The sequence below is a fragment of the Cydia amplana genome, chromosome 16 (assembly GCF_948474715.1).
Source record: "Cydia amplana chromosome 16, ilCydAmpl1.1, whole genome shotgun sequence".
Classification (NCBI taxonomy): domain Eukaryota; kingdom Metazoa; phylum Arthropoda; class Insecta; order Lepidoptera; family Tortricidae; genus Cydia; species Cydia amplana.
Genome location: NC_086084.1, coordinates 13232316 through 13256651, shown reverse-complemented (window position 1 = coordinate 13256651; position 24336 = coordinate 13232316). Strand labels below are relative to the sequence as shown.

At 42.3% G+C, this 24336-nt stretch overlaps 2 protein-coding genes across 2 annotated transcripts; one reads left to right on the top strand and one right to left on the bottom strand.

Annotated features, from left to right (window-relative positions):
• Positions 1-654: 654 nt before the first annotated feature.
• Positions 655-7003, bottom strand: LOC134655243 (uncharacterized). Its single transcript, XM_063510691.1, has 2 exons — positions 6881-7003; positions 655-1510 (listed from the first exon to the last, which is right to left on the bottom strand). The coding sequence occupies exons 1-2, from the start codon at positions 6892-6894 to the stop codon at positions 676-678; spliced, it is 849 nt and encodes a 282-aa protein (XP_063366761.1). The 5' UTR covers positions 6895-7003; the 3' UTR covers positions 655-675.
• Positions 7004-7446: 443 nt separating this feature from the next.
• On the top strand, positions 7447-23225 carry LOC134655459 (peptide-N(4)-(N-acetyl-beta-glucosaminyl)asparagine amidase). The gene is made up of 11 exons (XM_063510923.1): positions 7447-7825; positions 8112-8294; positions 8594-8759; positions 13407-13585; positions 14735-14917; positions 17353-17523; positions 18579-18730; positions 19140-19287; positions 20666-20786; positions 21061-21222; positions 23083-23225. Exons 1-11 carry the CDS (start codon positions 7613-7615, stop codon positions 23223-23225), a joined length of 1821 nt encoding a protein of 606 aa, XP_063366993.1. The 5' UTR covers positions 7447-7612.
• Positions 23226-24336: the final 1111 nt, after the last annotated feature.

Below are 24336 nucleotides of genomic sequence, written 5' to 3'. Positions count from 1 at the left end.
TAGACGTCTTGTATTGTAAATATTACAGGTAAAAATTTTTTTTGGTGAAATTATGTATACATATGTCACTTTCACCTCGCAAAAGCGAAAGATATGAAAAAAGACGATCTTCGAAACGAGCATCGCGATGTGCGCTAGTCTATGCGGAAAGAGTCGTAGAGTATATTGATCCCATACATATGATACATATCACGACTCGTCCCTTTCCGCACACTTTACAAAAAAAAAAGGGGGCAATACCATAGGTATAGGCACTATAATATTCAATGCATTTAACCTTTTGAACGCCAGATGGCGAAGGAATTTGGCATCCTTAGCCACCACACATTAATGTAAGGCCTAGGTTGACGCTCGAAGCGGAGCGTTCGGTGGGACGTGCAGCGCAACGTGGCGATGGCGTCGGGCTCACAAGTTATTTGAGCAGCGTGTACTAAGGCCGCTTCTATACGCTTGCATTTGTTTAACATGCATGCCGCACACCCCGCCCCGCTGCACGCCCAACTCGAGCGTCCACTCAGGCCTTACACTTAGACGTTGATGGCCTAAAACCACTTATATAGAGGAAAAGAAAAAAGGACAATAGATCAATAACATAAGACACTGATAGTAATTAAAGAATGAAATGTTTAATAAATTACTTCAATGTTGAGTTACATAACAATAATAATGTATTGGTTATTGTGCCAATTTTTGTTTTTTCACCTGCACATTTTGATGATCCTCAAGGTCCACTGCTGAACTTACCAGCATTATAGCTGAAATCAATTCTGATAATTTGTTCTCCACGGCAAACTCCAGAAGACTGCTCCACTCTCCTGACTTGTAGTTTAGAACTAGTCTTGATAAGCAATCTGCTTTTAAATCATCAATCAAGTAGTATGATGCCAACAGAAGTAATGGCTTCAGTCCATCATCTGGCAGTTTGCGAAGGTACATATACTGCTTCAGATACCGGAGAGTTTGTAGAGTGACCCCCTCAATTTCAATTCGACCTTCAGTTGTCTCCTTCCATTCATGGCTAAGCATAGCTCGGAAGACGTCACTGTGAGCTGCTAGTATGACTCTGTGAACGGCTACGCTGCCCTCGGCAGCACTCAAGTTGAAGTCCGTAAAATCAGCGTCATGATAAATTTTGGCAGGGCAAAAGTCGTCAACCTTACTTGCAAATATTATAACATTCAGCAGGCATGTGCGAAACTTGTCAACAACTATATCACAGTTTTGCTTACTGCCAAACTGTGTCCATTTATCCAGCATGACAGTGGAATGAAATGGCACATCGGTATCTTGGCATGACACAATAACTTTGACTTTATTCTTATCTTCTAGTGGCAGAGCAAGAATGTTGCATGCCAGCGGGGATACTTGATTTTGTACCCTGAAATGCATCCGCACTTTTGCCAAGTTATTAACAACAAAATCCTGAGTCTGCTCCTGACATTGAATTCCAAAAATGCTAACCAAGCATCTGAGTTTTGAGAATGCTCCAACATTCTGTTCATGGACATTTCTGGAAGTAAAAAATAAATTTTTGTATTAGCTTTTTGTTGGTATATTACAAAAATCCAAGTCTACCTTCCATTCATTCATTCATTGTATAAATGCATTCACTCACTCAATCTGTCATTCGTTCAATATGATTACTATTGCTTCACTTGAATACAGAACGTTGAACAGTCAACACGTATTTTTACTTTGCCGACCCTACCTATACCTATAGGTTATGGGCCCAGGCCACGTAGTTGTTAAAATTCCGTTTTAAAATTACGTTCTAATATAAATACGTAACAATGGATCAACGAGCAAAAAGAAATATTCAACCGTTTAATGGAGACCGTTATAGCACGTGGAAGTTTCGAATCAAATCACTTTTAGCTGAACTTCAAGTGGCGTCCGTTATAGAAGCACCGGTTCCCGAAAACCCTGACGCCGTATGGAATCGAAAGAATCTCATCGCTAAAGGTACAATTGTGGAATATTTGGGTGACGCATTTTTAAATTTCGCCCAAGATACGGATTCCGCAAAAACCGTTATTGACAATCTCGATAAAATATATGAACGGCGAAGCTTGGCTACACAATTGGCGTTACGTAAGCAGTTGTTAAATTTAAAATTGCAACCTGACGTGAATCTGATCCAGCACTTCACAAATTTTGATAGTTTAATCACTGAATTGATTTCCGCTGGCGCCAAACTCGAGGAAATGGATAAAATATCTCATTTATTACTTACGCTACCTGCTGCTTACGATGGCGTTATTACTGCTTTGGAGACTCTCGGCGAAGATAGTTTAAACCTATCATTTGTTAAAACGCGCCTTTTGGATCAAGAGGTTAAAATCAAGAACGAGACAGTTACCGGATTAAAAGTACTTCATGCGGCAAGTGACAAATTCTCAACTCACATCCCATTTCACAAAAGGAAGAGACACATGGATCACACATCGAGCTACGTCCCCGATTACAAAAAGAAGAAACCTAATTACTATCATCAGTTCAAGACAAATCAACAACCTAGAAATTCATCGCATCATTTATCTAAAATGTATTGTGATTTTTGTGGACGACGTAATCACTTCAAACAAGATTGCCGTTACTTCAAGAAATCGCAAGGAAACAGCAATGGCGGCGGCGGCGGCAGCAGCGCGCAGCAGCCGCAGCAAAACATCGCCCACGCTGCTGTACCGGAACAAAACAATGAGGACAGTTTCGCTTTTATGTTCTCGCAATGTAAGTTACCAAAACCTAATCATAACAGTAATGAAATTATTTTTCTTTTAGATTCTGGAGCCACGGACCACGTCGTAAACACACAGGACCTTTTCTCATCATATACTCAATTTACCTCGCCCCTGAAAATAAATATAGCTAAAACTGGAGCATTCATACAGTCAATAGGACGAGGTCGCATTGATGTCACCACCGACATGGGAATACAAGGTTCCCTCGAAGAGGTTTTATATTCACCGGAGGTTGCCGATAATTTACTGTCAGTAAGTCGAATGCAAAAAGCAGGTATGGAAATTGTTTTTAATAAGGAAGGCGTACGTATTTATCAAAATAATAAGTGCATTATGTCTGGCATAACTTGCAATAACCTGTCTAAGATAACACTTGCTATTAATTTGCAAAAGGCGTTGAGTGTAAATGTAAACAGAAATTCAAATTTATACAATTTATGGCATAAAAGGCTTGGTCATATACATAAACAGAAGTTCATTAGTCTTAAAAATATGATTGATGATTATTCTGTAATTGATAAAATAATTCCACCTACCGATGAGTTGTGTGAGCCATGCATTTTAGGTAAACAATCTCGACTGCCTTTTGCAAAGTCAAAACCAGAACGCACAAACAACAGGCCCTTATTTATAGTTCACAGTGATGTATGTGGCCCTATAACTCCCACTACAGTTGATGATAAAAATTATTTTGTTAATTTTATCGATGATTATACTCATTACACAGTTACCTACTTATTGCATTCGAAATCTGAAGTCTTAAAATGTTTTCAAGATTATGTTGCTAAAAGCGAAAATCTATTTAATTGTAAGGTAGTTAATTTATATTGCGATAATGGCCGAGAGTATCTGTCAAACGAGTTCAAAGATTATTGTGTAAATAAGGGAATAACGTATCATTTAACTGTGCCTTACACACCTGTCCAAAATGCAGTATCTGAACGCATGAATCGTACGTTAACCGAAATGGCTAGAACCATGGTTACAAGTGCGAAATTAGGTAAACAGTTTTGGGGTGAAGCCGTGTTGACATCAACCTATTTAATAAACAGGCTACCCACTAAAGCGCTAATTGGCAAAACCCCGTACGAAATGTGGCATGGTATAAAACCGAAAATAAGTCACTTGAGGGTATTCGGTTCCACTGCATATGTTCATAATAAAACTAGAAAGACCAAATTTGACGAAAAATCATTTAAATCAATTTTAATTGGTTATGTGCCTAATGGTTATAAATTATTTAACACTGAAAATAATCAGTTTTTAATTGCCAGAGATGTATTGTTTGACGAGTCAAATTTTGGTGAATCTAGGTCAATATGCAGTGATGACAGTCCTAATAAAATCAGCAAGCCGAACAATGAGTCGGTGGAGTTGATCAAGCCAATATGCAGCAATAATGAAATTCCCGCCAAAATCAACAAGCCAAATGATTCGGTGGAGTTGACAGGCAATACACAAAGTGACATAAATAACAAGTCACTAAATGACAACAATGAACAGTCTTTACAACGTGACGTTAGCAACAAGTCACTTGACACCGAACCCGGTTGTTTACGACGTAGCGATAGAATTCGTAATCTACCCCCTAAAAATTACGAATTAATGAATGACCCAGATTTAGCAGTTTTGTCGCTATGTTCTAAACAACAGTTGCCATTACCGGTGCAATTCAATGATATTTTCAATCGGCCAGATACTAATGAGTGGTTAAGTGCAATAAAAAGTGAAATTGATTCATTACGTAGCAATCAAACTTGGTGTCTTGTGGATAAACCTAGCGGTGTAAATATTGTAAGTAGCAAATGGGTTTTTACTATTAAAAATAACGAGTTAGGTGAACCGATACGGTATAAGGCCCGATTAGTAGCGCGAGGTTTTAGTCAACAGTATTTAGAAGATTATGACGAAACGTTTGCCCCAGTTGCGCGGATTACTACGTTTAGAATGATTTTAGCATTCGCGAATCAAAATGATTTACTTGTCCATCATATGGACGTGAAGACTGCATTTTTGAATGGCGTTTTAAAGGAGGACATTTATATGCAGGTGCCAGAAGGTATTTCTTCTAAGTCTAATCAAGTATGTAAATTAAATAAAACACTGTATGGCTTAAAACAGTCTTCACGATGCTGGTACGAACGTTTCGATCAGGCGATTAAGGGCATGGGTTTCGAAAGCTCGAAAGTTGACCCATGTTTGTACATATTGAATAAAAATTCGATTGATTTGAATGTGTATATAGTTTTATATGTTGATGATTTATTAATAGTAACTAAAAGTGTACAAACAATGCAACAACTTAAGAACTGTTTAATGAAACAGTTTCAGATGACCGATTTAAATGATATTAAATTGTTCCTTGGCATACGAATTGAAAGAACCAAAGATAAAATAACTTTGGACCAATCAACATATCTACAAAATGTTTTAAACAAATTTTCCATGAGTGATTGCAATCCCTCAAAATCACCTTTCCCAAATAAGTTAAACTATGACGCATTGAATAGTGATGTACAATACAATGCACCCAGTAGACAAGTCATAGGTTGCCTAATGTACGCAATGCTTTGTACGCGTCCTGATCTGTGCGCGGCGGTTAATATTCTAAGTAGATTTCAAAGTAAAGGCAATGAGGAGTTATGGAAATGTTTAAAGCATCTTTTAAGATATGTGAAAGGAACTTTAAACCTTAAATTGACTTATCATAAATGTGATTATAAACAGCTAATGACTGGTTATGCGGACTCTGATTGGGGAGGCGATGAAACTGATAGAAAAAGTACAACAGGATATTTATTTCAAATGTTCGATAATTGTACAATTTCGTGGTGCACACGTAAACAAAATACAGTAGCCGTTTCCTCAACAGAAGCCGAATATATGGGTCTATTTGAAGCTGTAAAAGAGGCTATATGGATAAAATCGTTACTTATTAGTGTACACATAAAAGTAACTAAGCCTATACTTATTTATGAAGACAACAATAGTTGCATTAGCATTGCTAATAATCCCACAAATCACAAAAAGTCAAAGCATATTGATATAAAATATCATTTTACCCGTGAACAAATAAACAACAATGTAATAATGCTAGAACATATTTCCACAGGAAACCAACTAGCAGATATATTCACGAAGGCGATTCCAATGACAAAGTTTCATGAACTAAGAGTAAAATTGAATTTAATTTGATTCTATTATAATTGCATAATATAAATGTAAAATGATTGTATAAACTAACAATGTAAAATGATTAAAATGCAATGTTAAGCTTGTATAACAATACTCTTAATTTTGATTAAAAATAGTTTGATTAGAGTGTATATTAAATGTATAAAATACTTGAATTTTTGAGGGGGACTGTTGGTATATTACAAAAATCCAAGTCTACCTTCCATTCATTCATTCATTGTATAAATGCATTCACTCACTCAATCTGTCATTCGTTCAATATGATTACTATTGCTTCACTTGAATACAGAACGTTGAACAGTCAACACGTATTTTTACTTTGCCGACCCTACCTATACCTATACTTTTCATATAACCTTGTAAGACCCAGGGCAATTTTCGCACTTTTGAATTTGGAACTCTCTTTTATTTCCATATACTCATATGGAAATAAAAGAGAGTTCCAAATTCAACCTCGAATATAATTTGTACTTGTACAAGTACACGGAGACTTACGAGGATAAAAGTACAAGTACATAAATGAAAATCACATTACATTACAATCTTGTATATACAAGAACAAGGAAATAATACTAAGTACATGGAATTCTCTTTGGCATATTTGCTGTAGCATTTTATTGTTTAAATTTTCAATGTATAATGCAAGCCAAGGGCCTCTAGCAGAGCCAAAATATGCTTGTAAGGCCAAACAGCAAGCAACCATCAAAAGCCCTAAATATCAATGTAAAAAAAAGGTTCGCTTTACAGTAAGCCCGGTACGTCAATGTTTTTCCTAATGTACTGTATGTAATGTACGCCAAATAATTGTTGCCGAGTTGAATCTCGGGAAGAGTTAAGCTATTCATTGTTCAGAGTGCTAATTGTCCTATCCTTCTCAAGTTAGCGGCAAAATATTTTTTTTCCTATACCAACTACAATAACGTTATTCTGTCTGTCATACTTACATTTTTATGGGCATGATGCATTTAATGTTTTCCCGTTACTTACTCTAGCAATTCTTCTTATTACTCTACAAATTAAATAATTTGAATAATAAGTTTTGTTTCAAAGCGAAGACGGGAAGACTTTCAAACATACTTCAAATTTTACAGACATAAACAATTCCAACAAACTTTTTTCCAAAGTTTTCATAAGGCCTCTACACACGTTGCAACAAATGTCACCCGCGTGTCGATAAAAAAAACTGGCAGCCCAATATAGTAAAAATCCCCGTCATTATATAAATAACAGTGTTTCTAGCGTTTATTTTATTTCGAAGATATATTTCTGTAAAAGCATATAAACATCAGTAAGCATGCACAATGTTGAAATGTATGTTGCATTAATGAAAAAATATATACAAATATATATATAGTCAAGCAGATCTTGTCAGTAGAAAAAGGCGGCAAATTTGAAAAATGTAGGCGCGAAGGGATATCGTCCCATAGAAAATTTGATTTTCGCGCCTTTTTTTACTAACAAGATTTGGTTGACCAGCTATATTTTTGAATAATAAAATATATACCTCAATATTATTTCGGAACGAAGTAACCTTGGGACAATTTGACATTGACAGCGCGATGACAAGTCATAAATTGACAAGTACAGCTGTGAACGACTGCGAAATGAGTTAGTCAACATATTGATAACAAATAAAAAATCCATCCGCAACACTCATAAGACTAAATACAGACAAAATGGAAGATATAGCCCGTCTAGCCTTGGTGGAACAAAGCTTAGGAGGTATAGACAGCTTCAGTAAAATTCTGTATGAACTTCTACATGAGATATATCAGATTTTGGAAAATCCTCACGATTACGAGCTAAGGACGTTGAAGAGCGAGGTGTTGAAGAAAGTGTTACATTCCGAGGCATTCACAGATTACCTTAAATACGTCGGATTTCGTGCGGTGAGTTGTGCACAGCTTTTCGTCTACATAAAGTTAAAAACATTATATTCACTGTCAACTCCTATTCTTTCATTTAGTATCTCCACCACCCCTAACACATGGTTGGCGCGACAGTATCTCGCGGCGAGATAGTCTTTTATTAACATAGTTAGAAAAAGATTAGAAAAAGACGGGCAGTCCTTTTTCTAACTATGTTAATAACAGACTATCTCGCCGCGAGATACTGTCGCGCCAATCATGTGCCAGCCCGGCAGATGCTGTAAAATGTGTGTCTTTCATATACCAGGATGGCAATGAGTATGTGTACCCAAAAGAAGAGACTTTGAGTAAGCTGCGGATAGCGCAGGCAGCTATAGAGCGAAAGATTTACTTTTGTTGCGGCTCCCTAAGCCGCGTAAGGTCGCGCCCGATACGCTCGAATCACAGTCTGCAGCCGAAAAAAGTTAAATTTGCACCATCTAATGTACTGGTAAGTTTTTAAATGCACCAAATTAATTAAATGCTTTTCCTTAAATTCAATTGTCCCTTAATCGATGAATGGACGAGGGAGTTGGAAGGGGTAGACCTTGGCGGACTTTCCCCGATCAGATCGGGGAAATCCTGAAGATTCAGGGGGGATTCATTTCAGTCTAGTTAATCCTCATAAAATCCAAGGTGCATTACAAAGTGCACAGCATTTAAATCAAATTGGAAAATTACATTCCGACAAGGTTTACGATGACACCAAACGATAGGCGTGTAATATATGTTGAATATTGTAAACCACAGATAACCAAGAACCCATTCCTGCTAAAAATCGAGATGCTGTTCAACAACATGATCCAGTATGAGAGCGAGGAGCTGCAGGAGCTAGCCCGGGAGCAGATACCGATGGTGACACTGCAGCTGATGGCCCTGGACAGGGTCCGCGAGCAGCAGAAGAAGATTAAATCTGGTAATTCACTCTTAGGGCCTTAGCTGAGTGGACGCTCAAAGCGGAGCGTTCGGCGGGGCGTGCAGCATGGCGTCGAGCGCCCAAGGGATTTGAGCAGCGTGCACTAAGGCTGCTCCTATACGTTTGCATTTGTTTATCATGCACGCCGCACGCCCCGCCTCGCTGCACGCCCAACTCGAGCGTCCACTCAGGCCTTACACTTATTATTATTATTTATTATTTAAGCTTTATTTCTCGCACATCTATAAATTTATAAAATTGACTTTTTCATTGTTATATTTTCCCGGTGTGTGATCCCTTGTGGGTAAAAGCCTTCTTCATCTTTTTCCATTTCTCTTTGTCTGTAGCATTGTTCTCCCAAGTCTTTCCTGCAATTGGGTACGGAACCCTATTACGCCGCGTTACGAGCTGCGTCAAGTACCTTTTAGTGACGTTAACTTAAATGACCAGCAATTTGAACTTGTGGGCGCAACGGTACATCTAAAAAATAAGTTTTTATTCGCTTGTTTTGTTTTGTATATTCCGCCCCAGGCAAAAGATAATGAATATATGTGTATGTTTAGATTAATAGAAGAATTTTCAGTGAAGTATAATGGTAAATTGATTGTAATCGGTGACTTCAATCTATATTCTTGTAGCCATGATGTACTTATATATTTTGAATACTTTATAACTTATTGCAAATTCGCTCAGAACAATGAAATACCGAATTGTAGTAATAGGCAACTTGATTTAATACTAAGCGGCGAGGGCGTCGGATGACAAGTGGAGGTGCGTGCGGCTGGAGAGGGGATGCAGCCTGTGGACCCGTATCACCCGCCGCTAGCGGTACTGGTGGGCGCGCGCGCCGAGACCGCGGCGACGAGCGAGGTGCCTGTGTCGTCATCATCCTTTGCAGAGCCGACAGATATTTTGCACCGTGAATGGAATTTCGCTAAGGCTGACTTCCATTTGTTATATCACTCTTTAGCCAACATAAACTGGAAGCTGCTTTATGAAATAAGCGATGTTGCGGAAGCGGTGGATTGTTTCTATGCTAAATTTAATGCAGTATTAGATAGCTGCGTTCCTATTAAGAGAAAAATGGCGGTAGTATCTCGGTACTCTTATCCTGAATGGTACACAACAGAGATAATACAAGCAATTAAACTCAAGCACACACTGCATAAGCAATACAAAAAAAGTGGCTCTGAGGATGACTACAATAAATTTTCAAATTGTAGAATGAAATTAAAATCAGCAATTTCACTAGCACACGACCAGTATCAAGACCAGATGCAGCAAAACTTGGCAAAGGATCCTAAATCATTTTGGAGTTTCATAAAAAAGAAAAGAGAGGGTAATAACTGTATTAAACTTATGGACGATGGTGGAAGGGTCTTATCACAGCAGGAAGCTGCCGATGAACTTGCCAACTTTTTTTATTCTGTGTACAGCTCTAGGCCAGCTACACTTGACCCTGCAGTCGCCAGCGCCACGGCATCGCCTAATAGCACGTATGTACACATTCACGAGCTACAGGTGGCGGAAGTGCGCCGCGCGCTGGAGAAAATGCCGTCTAAACGCTCAGTGGGACCGGACGGCATTCCTCCCTTTGTATTAAAGGACTGTCGCTCGGTGCTAGCAGAACCACTGTGCCATTTATTTAATGTATCGTTAAAATCTGCCACCTTCCCGGAACAGTGGAAATTGTCGCGAGTAGTACCAGTACCAAAGGGCAGTGGTGGACCAAAAGCAAGTAATTATAGACCAGTTGCAGTGCTGTGTGCGCCTGCAAAAGTTTTTGAGTCCGCTGTACAAAGGTCATTACAGGAACAGGTCAGTTGCCAGTTGTCAGACGCTCAATACGGATTTCGGGCGGGACGCAGTACTGGGGGAAACTTGTTGCACCTTATGTCTCGGGTGGCACCTGCGGTGGACGCCGGCGGTCAGGTAGATGTCACTTACTTCGACTTTAGGAAAGCTTTTGACATGGTAGACAACGACATCTTACTGAAGAAGCTGGCGGACGCGGGGTGTACGCCGCATACCCTTGCATTTTTTGCAAGTTATATGCGGGGGAGGAGCCAGTACGTGGACTGCGCCGGTAACAGGTCAAAGCTGTACTATACTAGGTCCGGGGTCAGCCAAGGAAGTAATCTGGGTCCGTTACACTTTGTACTAATGATTAATGATCTGCCTAGTGTGGTAGAAAACGCGGAATGTTTGCTCTTTGCCGATGACCTGAAACTTGTGCGTCAAATCGAGGATGTGTCGGACTGCGTCGAATTGCAGAATGACATTGATCGAGTGGTTCAATGGAGTCCCGACAATAAATTACACTTTAATGTGTCTAAATGCTCGTCGATGTCCTTCAGCAGGTCCTACAGCCCGATACATCATCAATACCTGGTAGAAGGGGCGCCGATGGAGCGTTTGACGGAAGTGCGAGATTTGGGGGTGCACTTTACCGCAGATCTTTCCTTTAGGCACCACATTATCATTATTTGCAAGAAGGCTTATAGGAACTTGGGATTCGTTTTGCGGCAGTGTCACGGGTTTTCCAACATAAGAGCTATACGCGCACTGTAGGTACGAAGCCCTTGTCAGAAGCCACATGGAGAGCAGTTCTTGTGTCTGGAGCCCAAATGAGGCGAAATACAAGTTTATGTTGGAACGAATCCAGAACAAATTCATCAGGTTCTTGTACCTAAAGTTGTATGGAGTGTACCCCTTCTATCCTCGAATGTACCCAACCCTGTTTGTGCTCGGAATGGTGGGATATAACCAGCTAGAGGTTAGAAGGGAATTGGCACTAGCCTCTTATATATTTCAGTTAGTGCGAGGAAAGATCAGTAACCCAGAGTTACTAGAGACAATAGGTGTTTATGCGCCGCCACGGTACGTGTGGCGGAGGCGCAGACCGCCTCTGCTGGCCGAGCCGCACGCGCGCACCGGATTGATGCGCACGGCCCCTTGGACGAGAGCCCTGCGCACATTTAACCAAGTTGCCAATCGAACTGACGTATTTTATTGTTCTGAAAGTGAATTTGTAAAGGTTACATTGTTTGTGTTGTGTTATTCTTAGTTATAGTACTTATAGTATATACCTAGTTTATAAGTAATTAGCTCTTAATGTTAATAGCCTGCCTACACTATCGCATTGGGAAACTGTTAAGATAGCTGTAAGATTTATTAAATAAATAATAATAATAAAATACTAAGACTTCGTCTGTCACCAGGCTGTATCTCATGAACCGCGATAGCTAGACAGTTGAAATTTTCACAAATGATGTATCTCTGTTGCCGCTATAACAACAAATACTAAAAATAAAGCAAAATAAATATTTAAGGGGGGCTCCCATACAACAAACACGATTTTTTGCTCAATTTTTTGTTGATGGTGCGGAACCCTCTGTGCGCGAGTCCGACTCGCACTTGGCTGGTTTTATTCTTTGCTTCCCTGAGTTTCGTTTACCCAGTGGGCCTTTCCATTTGGTTGTTTATAAAATTCTCTTAATAAAATTATTATAACAATTACAAAACACTACATACAAACAGAAATGGGAAAAAATGGAGAAGACTTCAAGGGATCACACATAATAAACATAATAATAATAAATGAAAAGTCAATCTTAAGAAGAATATAATTGTCTTAAAGGGCCTCTGCGCTGTTGGCTTCGGCCCCACGCACGCCTCCCAAAGGTCCGATCCCATTGTCCCGAGATATGGAAAAGACACACAATGACAGTTCCTTAAATGGTCTTCTGGTTGAGCTTAGTTAAAAAAAATAATCGAAACAAATATTTTTGAGTTGATGTCATTCATAAAAAGCAAAATATTTTTTCACAACACTGGCATTTTACTCTTTCTTATTCTAAACACAACAATAAATGACATAGAATAATGGTAACTACTAACTAGCGACCCGCCCGCCCCGGCTTCGCACGGGTTAACAAATTATACACCAAAACCTTACTCAATAATCACTCTATTCATAAGTGAAAACCGCATGAAAATTCGTTCAGAAGTTTTTGATTTTATCGCGAACATACAAACAGACAGACGTGGCGGGGGACCTTGTTTTATAAGGGAACGTTCAAGTATTACGTAACGAATGTGGGGTGAGGGGCGGGTCTTGTAAAACGTTACGATGCGTTACAGGGGTGGGACGGGAGGTTTGAACTACGCGTTACGTAACATTGTTTTTTAACCCTTCAGGTACCTTACGCCACATAATTGTGGCCTTTAGGTAATAAAATGGTCACTTGGTGGTTACGTAACGTTTTACTAGGGGGAGGGGGGGGGTTACAGAAAAAACGTTACGGCGCGTTACATGGGGGGGAGGGGAGGTCAAAATTGTCCAAGAATAAGTAATAGTATTATCATACAGAACGGCCACGCATCGCCCCGCCCCGACTCGCATTATCTCACCCCGTGACCATCCCGCGACATGAATCTGGCGGACTTCTGGCGTCCTCTCAGTACAGCGACTTACACACACACACAATGATGCGTGTACAGACGTGCCGCGCACACGTATAAACGCAAATGATTTTTGATGTATGGCGTGTCCGCCCTGTGGTAATACTTGAACGCTCCCTAAGGTGTAGGAATACTGCACCACCAGCCCTTACCAGTTTCTAAAACCCAAAAACCGTCTTACAGGTGAAACAAAAGAGTACGACCTCTCTTTCGATGTGGCTTTGCTATTGGAGCTGCTCGGCTGGTTCAAGTACAAGTATTTCTCTTGGGTGGACAAGCCGGCGTGCGGGTCGTGCGCCGGACACACTAACTTCGTGCGCGCGCAGTCCATGCGCGTGGGCAACGAGACATGCACCGTCGAGGTACTAATATTAACATATTCATTTGTTTACAGTAAAATAGCTTTACTTATGTCCATTAGGAGACTATAATAATATTAGGGCTGGTTCAAGTACAAGTATTTCTCGTGGGTGGACAAGCCGGCGTGCGGGTCCTGCGCTGGGCAGACTAACTTCGTGCGCGCGCAGGCCTTGCGTGTGGGCAACGAGACCTGCAACGTCGAGGTACTATATAAGGCCCGTTACACACTATCGCACCGCACCGCGACCTTGGAGCGTCGCACCCATAAGTGAGAGCCAAAAAGAGATATCTGTTTCTCACTCTCACTTAGGGCTGATTTAGACGGTGCGCGAACTCGCATGCGATTTTAGTTACATTGCGGACCGTCGAGGTTACACCAATTCAGCCGACCGATCAAATGACGCAATGTAATGAAACTCGCATGCGAGTTCTCGCACCGTCTAAATGAGCCCTTATGGGTGCGACGCACCAAGGTCGCGGTACGATGCGATAGTGTGTTACCACTTTAATATTAACACATTCATTGCCACCCTGTCAAACAAGACATCCGCGCCAGGCCACAACAATTTCGTCATGTAAAGCTGTAGTACCACGATCCCGACTATCGGGTCGTCCGGCCTGGGAACGAAATCATAAAATATAAATCATAATAGTCGGGTTTTCGGCAGTGCCAAGTGTTAACATATTAATTTGTTTACAGTAAAATAGCTTCACTTATGTCCATTAGGGGACTATAATAGTATTAGGATTAGGACTGCTTCAAGTACAAGTATTTCTCGTGAGTGGACAAGCCAGCGTGCGCGCATACCTATGCTGGCGCCATCTGTAAAATATTTCGACCGGCCAACCGTGGAAGGGCCACAGTGTAAAGAGTAACAGTGGACCGACGCCTTTGATTTTTGCATAAATGCCGACACCGCGAGAACACAGTAGGGTTGTCACAAACTTTTACACAACTACCCAAGACTTACTATAAGACACGCTAGCCCTGTAAGTAGTACCGAGCTGGTAACAATGACGATGTATACAGCTCGCGTGCGCGCGACCCACTCGTCCCTCGTACCGTCCGATTGCCCTGTCTAGACGGATTTGTTAGGACTGTATTGTTTTATAGACTGCCCATTCCTACCGTTGACTGTCCATTGTTTCAGGTCTACTCCTGTCAGTCCTGTCACACGGAGACCCAGTTCCCCCGGCACAACGACCCGCGAACTTTGCTACGCACAAGGAAAGGCCGCTGTGGCGAGTGGGCCAACTGTTTCACGCTGCTGTGTCGAGCCTTGTTGTACGAGACGAGATACGTGTATGACACCACCGACCATGTTTGGTGCGAGGTAAGAGTCAAATTATGTTACAAACACTCCCTTTGTGCTCTATACCTCAGACAGTGCTCACTCTTTACTTGTCACAAGGAAAGGCCGCTGTGGCGAGTGGGCCAACTGTTTCACGCTGCTGTGTCGAGCCTTGTCGTACGAGACGAGATACGTGTATGACACCACCGACCATGTTTGGTGCGAGGTAAGAGTTTAATTATGGTATTAACACTCCCCCTTAGTGCCCATATACCTTCGACAGGGCTCACTCTTTACTCGACACAAGAAAGTACCGGTGTGGCGAGTGGGCCAACTGTTTCACGCTGCTGTGTCGAGCCTTGTCGTACGAGACGAGATACGTGTATGACACCACCGACCACGTTTGGTGCGAGGTATAATAATTTTCACTTTTATATTAAGACTAATACAATGAATAAAACTCGACACAAGACGGCCGGTGTGGCGAGTGGGCCAACTGTATCACGCTGCTGTGTCGAGCCTTGTCGTACGAGACGAGATACGTGTATGACACCACCGACCATGTTTGGTGCGAGGTATAATCATTTTCAATTTATAATAAGACTAAAATACAATGAACAAAACTCGACACAAGACAAGGCCGGTATGGCGAGTGGGCCAACTGTTTCACGCTGCTGTGTCGAGCCTTGTCGTACGAGACGAGATACGTGTATGACACCACCGACCATGTTTGGTGCGAGGTATAATCATTTTCACTTTATATTAAGACTAAAACTCGACACAAGACAAGGCCGGTGTGGCGAGTGGGCCAACTGTTTCACGCTGCTGTGTCTAGCTTTGTCGTACGAGACGAGATACGTCTATGACACCACCGACCATGTTTGGTGCGAGGTAAGAGTCTAATTATGGTATTAACACTCCCCCTTAGTGCCCATATACCTTCGACAGGGCTCACTCTTTACTCGACACAAGAAAGTACCGGTGTGGCGAGTGGGCCAACTGTTTCACGCTGCTGTGTCGAGCCTTGTCGTACGAGACGAGATACGTGTATGACACCACCGACCATGTTTGGTGCGAGGTATAATCATTTTCACTTTATATTAAGACTAAAACTCGACACAAGACAAGGCCGGTGTGGCGAGTGGACCAACTGTTTCACGCTGCTGTGTCGAGCTTTGTCCTATGAGACGAGATACGTGTATGACACCACCGACCATGTTTAGTGCGAGGTAAGAGTCAAATTATGTTACAAACACTCCCTTAGTGCCCATATACCTCCGACAGCGCTCACTCTTTACTTGTCACAAGAAAGTACCGGTGTGGCGAGTGGGCCAACTGTATCACGCTGCTGTGTCGAGCTTTGTCGTATGAGACGAGATACGTGTATGACACCACCGACCATGTTTGGTGCGAGGTATAATCATTTTCACTTTTATATTAAGACTAATACAATGAATAAAACTCGACACAAGACGGCCGGTGTGGCGAGTGGGCCAACTGTTTCACGCTGCTGTGTCGAGCCTTGTCGTACGAGACGAGATACGTGTATGACACCACCGACGTGCGAGGTATAATCAGTTTCACTATCACATATAAATCATCATCTTCCTCGCGTTGTCCCGGCATTTTGCCACGGCTCATGGGAGCCTGGGGTCCGCTTGACAAATAATCCCAGTAATTGGCGTGGGCACTAGTTTTTACGAAAGCGACTGCCATCTGACCTTCCAACCAGAGGGTAAACTAGGCCCGTATTGGGATTAGTCAGGTTTCCTCACGATGTTTTCCTTCACCGAAAAGCGACTGGTAAATATCAAATGATACATATATTTCGTACAGTACATAAGTTCCGAAAAACTCATTAGTACGAGCCGGGGTTCGAACTCGACCTCCGGATTGCAAGTCGCACGCTTTTACCGCTAGGTCACCAGCGCTTTTTTTACTATCACATACAAATAAATAAATATTATAGGACATTCTTACACAGATTGACTAAGTCTCACAGTAAGCTCAAGAAGGTCAGACATCGATATACATATTAAGTCTGGGAGGCACATCAACATCAATATACAAATACATAGAAAACACCCAAGACTCAGGAACAAATATCTGTGCTCAACACACAAATAAATGCCTTTACCGGGATTCGAAGCCAGCACCATCGGCTTCACAGGCAGTCACTACCCACTAGGCCAGACCGGTCGTCATGTACGTTGCGGCGGTTCCTATTACGTTTTTAGACCTGCAAATCAAATGGCATCTACTAAAATATAGATACCTATACTAGCGACCCGCCCCGGCTTCGCACGGGTTAACAAATTAATAATTATACATAAACCTTCCTCTTGAATCACCCTATCTATTAAAAAAATTGCATCAAAATCCGTTGCGTAGTTTTAAAGATCTAATCATACATACAGACAGACAGCGGGAAGCGACTTTGTTTTATACTATGTAGTGATGATGTGTTTTTGCTTCAGATTTTCGACGTAGAAACAAATCAATGGCTTCACGTGGACCCATGCGAGGGGAAACTGAACACGCCTCTCATGTACTGTCACGGCTGGGACAAAAAGCTGTCATACGTCATAGCCGTGTCACGGGACGATCTTCAAGATGTGACGTGGAGATACACTATGGACCACAAGGAGGTGAGCTTTATGTACTATAAAATAAGGTTCAGTTCTGGGCATAGCACACGTTTCATGTACTGTCACGGCTGGGGCAAAAAGCTGTTACACGTCATAGCCGTGTCACGGGACGATCTTCAAGATGTGACGTGGAGATACACTATGGACCATAAGGAGGTGAGCTCTATTATATATGAAATAAGGTTTAGTTTCGGGCAAACTCAACACGCCTCTCATGTACTGTCACGGCTGGGGCAAAAAGCTATCATACGTCATCGCCGTGTCTCGGGACGATCTTCAGGATGTGACTTGGCAGTATACTATGGATCATAAGGAGGTGAGCTCTATTTAATATGAAATAAGGTTCAGTTTCGGGCACAATACACCTTTCATGTACTGTCACGGCTGGGGCAATACGTTGTCATACGTCATAGCCGTGTCACGGGACGATCTTCAGGATGTGACATGGTGGTATACTATGGACCATAAGGAGGTGAGCTTTATGTACTATAAAATAAGGTTCAGTTTTGGGCACAACACACCTTTCATGTAATGTCACGGCTGGGGCAAAAAGCTGTTATACGTCATAGCCGTGTCACGGGACGATCTTCAGGATGTGACGTGGACATGCACTATGGACCATAAGGAGGTGAGCTCTATTTAATATGAAAATAAGGTTTAGTTTCGGGCAAACTCAACACGCCTCTCATGTACTGTCACGGCTGGGGCAAAAAGCTGTCATACGTCATAGCCGTGTCACGGGACGATCTTCAAGATGTGACGTGGAGATACACTATGGACCATAAGGAGGTGAGCTTTATGTACTATAAAATAAGGTTCAGTTTCGGGCACAATACACGTTTAATGTACTGTCGCGGCTGGGGCAAAAAGCTGTCATACGTCATAGCCGTGTCACGAGACAATTTTCAAGATGTGACGTGGAGATTCACTATGGACTATGGTCCATACCTGTGGAACCTTATTTCATATGAAATAAGGTTCAGTTTTGGGCACAACACACCTTTCATGTAATGTCACGGCTTTGTATGTTTAAAAGTAAATGTTCCTTGTTCCAGGTGCTCACTCGTCGGAACCTATGCAGCGAGAAAGAGTTACTATCAACTATCCTGTCTCTCCGCGAACACCGACAAAGACAAGTATCGTCGGCGAGACGAAGCTGTCTCGCGCGCCGCACGCTGCAAGAACTAGTACAGCTTATGGTAGAACGGTAAGAAAAAACCGGACTCGCGCACGATGGGTTCCGTACCATTACGCGAAAAAACGGTTATTGTATGGGAGCCCCACTTAAATATTTATTTTATTTTGTTTTAAGTATTTGTTGTTATAGCGGCAACAGAAATACATTATCTGTGAAGATTTCAACTGTCTATCTATCACGGTCCATGAGTTACAGCCTGGTGACAAACAGACGGACAGACAGTTTGGGTACGGAACCCTAAAAAGCTGGAACACTATGAAACTAGAGTCTGTGTGTGTGTGTGTATTGGATCCCATACATTTCACGATTCTTCTCTTTCTGAACAGAGTATATGAAGTTTTTCCAATACATTGTAAAAGCTTTATTATTTCGTGCCTGCTGTGAAATTTTGAACCAGTCAATGTCCCTATTGTTTCAGAAAGCCAAGTGAATACGAATCACACGGGCGTATATCGGGCGAGCGAGCGTGGCGAACACAGCGCGGGGAGGCGGGGAAACATACGTTCAAGCTCACAAGCAAGGGCACGTGGGATATCAAGTACTACGCCGCGCTCGACAAATACGAGGTGAGTGGCTATGCCTGCGGCTCTGCCTGCGTGGGAATGTTTCAGGAGACCGAGCGAGCGTGAATATCGGGCGAGCGAGCGTGGCGAACACAGCGCGGGGAGGCGGGGAAACATACGTTCAAGCTCACAAGCAAGGGCACGTGGGATATCAAGTACTACGCCGCGCTCGACAAATACGAGGTGAGTGGCTATGCCTGCGGCTCTGCCTGCGTGGGAATGTTTCAGGAGACCGAGCGAGCGTGAATATCGGGCGAGCGAGCGTGGCGAACACAGCGCGGCGAGGCGGGGAAACATACGTTCAAGCTCACAAGCAAGGGCACGTGGGATATCAAGTACTACGCCGCACTCGACAAATACGAGGTGAGTGGCTATGCCTGCGGCTCTGCCTGCGTGGGAATGTTTCAGGAGACCGAGCGAGCGTGAATATCGGGCGAGCGAGCGTGGCGAACACAGAGCGGGGAGGCGGGGAAACATACGTTCAAGCTCACAAGCAAGGGCACGTGGGATATCAAGTACTACGCCGCGCTCGACAAATACGAGGCGAGTGGCTATGCCTGCGGCTCTGCCTGCGTGGGAATGTTTCAGGAGACCGAGCGAGCGTGAATATCGGGCGAGCGAGCGTGGCGAACACAGCGCGGGGAGGCGGGGAAACATACGTTCAAGCTCACAAGCAAGGGCACGTGGGATATCAAGTACTACGCCGTGCTCGACAAATACGACGTGAGTACAGTTACTAATTGTTATTAAATAGGCCCCAGATTAGGGAAAACCTTAAACAACCTAATACATAACTACCTACCTAGGTAAAAATGCGTACAGATATAGTGCATAATTGTTTCCATCGTATTTTCTCGGTAACGTTCGTATTTATTTGTCATGCTACTTCAGTCAAGCTCAGTACTTTTTGTACCGAGACTGACTGAAATAGCAAGACACGTTCGTACGTTTCCGTGAAAATACAATGGAAAATAATTATGCACTATATCTGTAGTGCCTTGATAAACCTGCCTAGAATTTTGACTCTTGGAGACCCTATACATCTCTAAGGATAATTTGATTAACTGTATATTGTAATCTTTTAATTATGACACTTCTATATTTACACCTCTAAATAATTTTAGATTATAGCTTTTGTATCTTTGTGGTTTTTTTAAATACTATTATTATAGTTTTTCTTTGTAATTCGACATTTAGAGACTTTATACATCTCTATGTAATACTTTAGTTTGATTTTATATTTGCGGCTTAGAAAGTTGTATTTTATAATTGTTGATGTGTTTTTCTTTTTGCTGGTATGTTAATTCCATGTTGACATGTAAAAGTGCCCTTGTGGCCTATTTGCTGAATAAATGTTGATGTTTGTTCTTATTGCATGCAGGTGCTGCTGGACGGGAAGCTGGTCCAGCAGATCGACTGCTGGGAGGCTGGCGTTTATGAGGTCCAGGATGTGTTCAGGAAGGTCGAGCACGACTGGCACATGGTCTACCTGGCCAGGGAAGGTATATAAAAACAGCTCCCAACGTACATAATTAAATTAATTTAGCTACAACATTTATGTGTGCTAAAAAATATACGACTTAAACTTTTAACATTACATTGAAAGTGTTATTTTTAGGGTTACGTACCTCATAAGGGAAAAACGGAACCCTTATAGGATCACTCGCGCGTCTGTCTGTCTGACTCGCACTTGACCTGTTTTTTTTTTAACTGCAGTTTTCATTTTCACTTTGACTTTCTTTCTTCGACAGCTTTTCTTACGTTTATTTTCAACAGAGGGCGCGACACACGGCCGCGTGAGCTGGCGGCTCGAGGCAGGCGAGGGACTGACTTGCACTTCGTTGGAAGCTGTAGTGCCGCGTGCGGAATATGAGGATGGACTAGTCACTGTGTCACTGCGATTTGACGATGCGCCGGCGCAAACTGCACCCAAAAACGGTAAGCCCTACCATAGAGAAAAAAATACATAGAGTGCTCACTCCATACATCAGTTTTAGTACCAAAAAGACTATTAGCATCTAGCATCGAGTAGCGGAACTATCAGTACTGCTACTTGACAATAGATGTAGCACCGACCGGAAAGTCTTATGCTGTTGAGATAAGACTTTCCGGTCGGTGCTACATCTATTGTCAAGTAGCAGTACTGATAGTTCCACTACTCGATGCTAGATGTAAACACTGAAATTAATAGTCTGAACTGATGTATGGAGTGAGCACTCTTGTCTTATTATATTTCTCTATGGCCCTACTAGGTACTGACTGATGGAACTAACGTCTGGTGAAGGTTGACGTACGTTAATTACTTCAGTGTTGGTCCGACTTGAGTTCAGGTCAAGGCGTGTCTCGATATCGCGCGGCGGCCGCGCGAGCATTGTTCGACCGCGGCAAATCTGTATTTTGGCTCGCGGGCCATTTTTGGCACCATCTTGAACTATAGCGCGGCAAGCGGACCAGTTTGTATAGTTTGTAGCTTTCTAGTAGACCCCGAAGGCTTATCCTATTGTCTATTGTTCAGTAAAACCGCACGTGCTACTTACCTGCAAAAAAGGGTCCTAATTATTCTATTTGGCACCTGAGCGCGGGCTAGTCCAACGCTCAAAAAAACCAGTGTAGGTGCGCTCTCCGATAACGCGCCTTTGTTACGCATCTCGATGACACATTTTAGACTGGTTCTGTAGCGTTCGACTCGCCGGCACTCAGTAACCGAAGTACCGATTTTTTATGCAGGTGGTTGTGGCACGTGGCACGAGCGGTTTTTCTTAACAATAGACAATAGGATTAGCCTTTGGGGTCTATTAGAAAGCTACAAACTATACTCGACAACCATGGACGTATCACGTCGTCGTGCAGTTGCCGCTTTTATAATTATTTATCATATTATTCACAAGAAACCAAAACAGAAAGTTGGATGGTGCCACGGATAATTTAATTAAATTACGACACTTTTCATTATCCCTGTCTGCGGCCGCGCGAACCAACTGAAATATATACACATCCGTCCCAACTAAGATAAGATAAGATAAGATAATATTTATTCATTTAAAACTTATGCTAATTTGATTGATACAATGGTAATTATCCAATTTATGCTTAAATACTAGTACATTCATAGATTCAACTTAAAATAAGTAAAGGTCATGTTAAGAACTATAAATACCGGACAAATGTGTATTTTCTGTCGCTAATGGAAATTTGATAACAATACCTAAACTAAGTAAACATTTACTTGTGTCTTAGGTATGCACTTTTTGTAGGTCAATGTGTAAGTGGGGAAGTGCTTACCAACAAAAAGATTATTTACATAATAATTACAATAACTAATATACTATGACTATCTTCTACTCTTTAGAACACTAAGTGGTGGCATAGGTACTTAACAATTTTTTTATTTTTTTTTGTACATATAAATCTTTCCTATTTTTCTTAACTTCTAAGTAACTATTTCTAGTAGCCTTTCTGTGTCCTCGTACGACTTGCCAGTGAGTAACGTTTGTACCGCTTTTATGCAGACTTCTGCGCTGCGCAAATACTCCTTTGCCGCGCGGCCAAAAACCGACAGTAAATGGTTCGTCGCGCGGCACGTTCGAGCGCGCCAATGATAGAGTTGGCTCGCGCGGCAGCCCGGTATCCATCCGCGAGTCAATGTTCGATGGTTTGCCGCGCGATATCGAAACGCGGCTTTAGAGGCGGCATAAGAGATATTATTAGAGGTAGTATCGTGTACAGAATACAAGGACAGTCGAGTCTTGTCATTGAGATTTTATAGCGGACTATTTAATTAGTGTATGTTGTTTACAGATCGTCTGACTTACTCGTGCCGGTGGTCGTCATGCGTTGTTTCGGCCGCGTTGTCGGGCGCGGGCTGGCAGCGCGCGCAGCTCGCGCGCCAGGCCGCTGCCGACACCGCAGCGGCCCTCACCCTGCGCGCCGTGCTGCAGTAGCTACAGTAAGTAGCTGTATACACTGTCGGCAGATCGGGGTTATTCCCACTAGTTACCAGTGGTAACTACTGGGAATTTTTTTCCCACCTTTTAGCACTGAGAAAAATAATTCACTGGTAAAAGGTGGGATATTATTTCCCAGAAGTTACCACCAAAATTTTGTTAAAGTTAAATATAGATGGTCAAACCAATTTATCAGTAAATAGGAACAAAAAAAAATGTACTCGTCCTTTTCTTTTGGGTGCTAGTACTAGTGTAAGACAAAGATAGTATGACTCTCTGTCTATGTTTGAAATAAGACAGTCCTTTGACACACTATACTAATAAAACAGAGCTGATAGAGATAGTCATATTAGATAGAGAGAGACAGCATAACTAGTGCCTCCGACACCGCGCTAACGCTGTTTATACGACAACGGTTTGACTTACTTGAATTTGTAGTCGCTATTGGCGACATGTTTCGGGCCCTTCGGGGGTCCATCTTCAGGCTCGAGTGCTCGCGGCGACTGCAACTCGTGCACTGACGCTAACGCTCTTTGCGCGCCGTGCTACAAGTCGCTGTATACATGGTGTTCACTGTCGACAGGTCGGCTGACATACTCGTGCCATAGAGAAAAAAACTGGCCAAGTGCGAGTCGGACTCGCGCACGGAGGGTTCCGCACCATCAACAAAAAATAGAGCAAAACAAGCAAAAAAAAACAAGCAAAAAAACGGTCACCCATCCAAGTACTGACCCCGCCCGACGTTGCTTAACTTCGGTCAAAAATCACGTTTGTTGTATGGGAGCCCCACTTAAATCTTTATTTTATTCTGTTTTTAGTATTTGTTGTTATAGCGGCAACAGAAATACATCATCTGTGAAAATTTCAACTGCTAGACAGTTCTGCTACACGGTTCGTGAGATACAGCCTGGTGACAGACGGACGGACGGACGGACGGACGGACGGACGACGGACGGACGGACAGCGGAGTCTTAGTAATAGGGTCCCGTTTTTACCCTTTGGGTACGGAACCCTAAAAAATACATAGAGTGCTCACTCCATACATCAGTTTTAGTACCAAAAAGACTATTAGCATCTAGCATCGAGTAGCGGAACTATCAGTACTGCT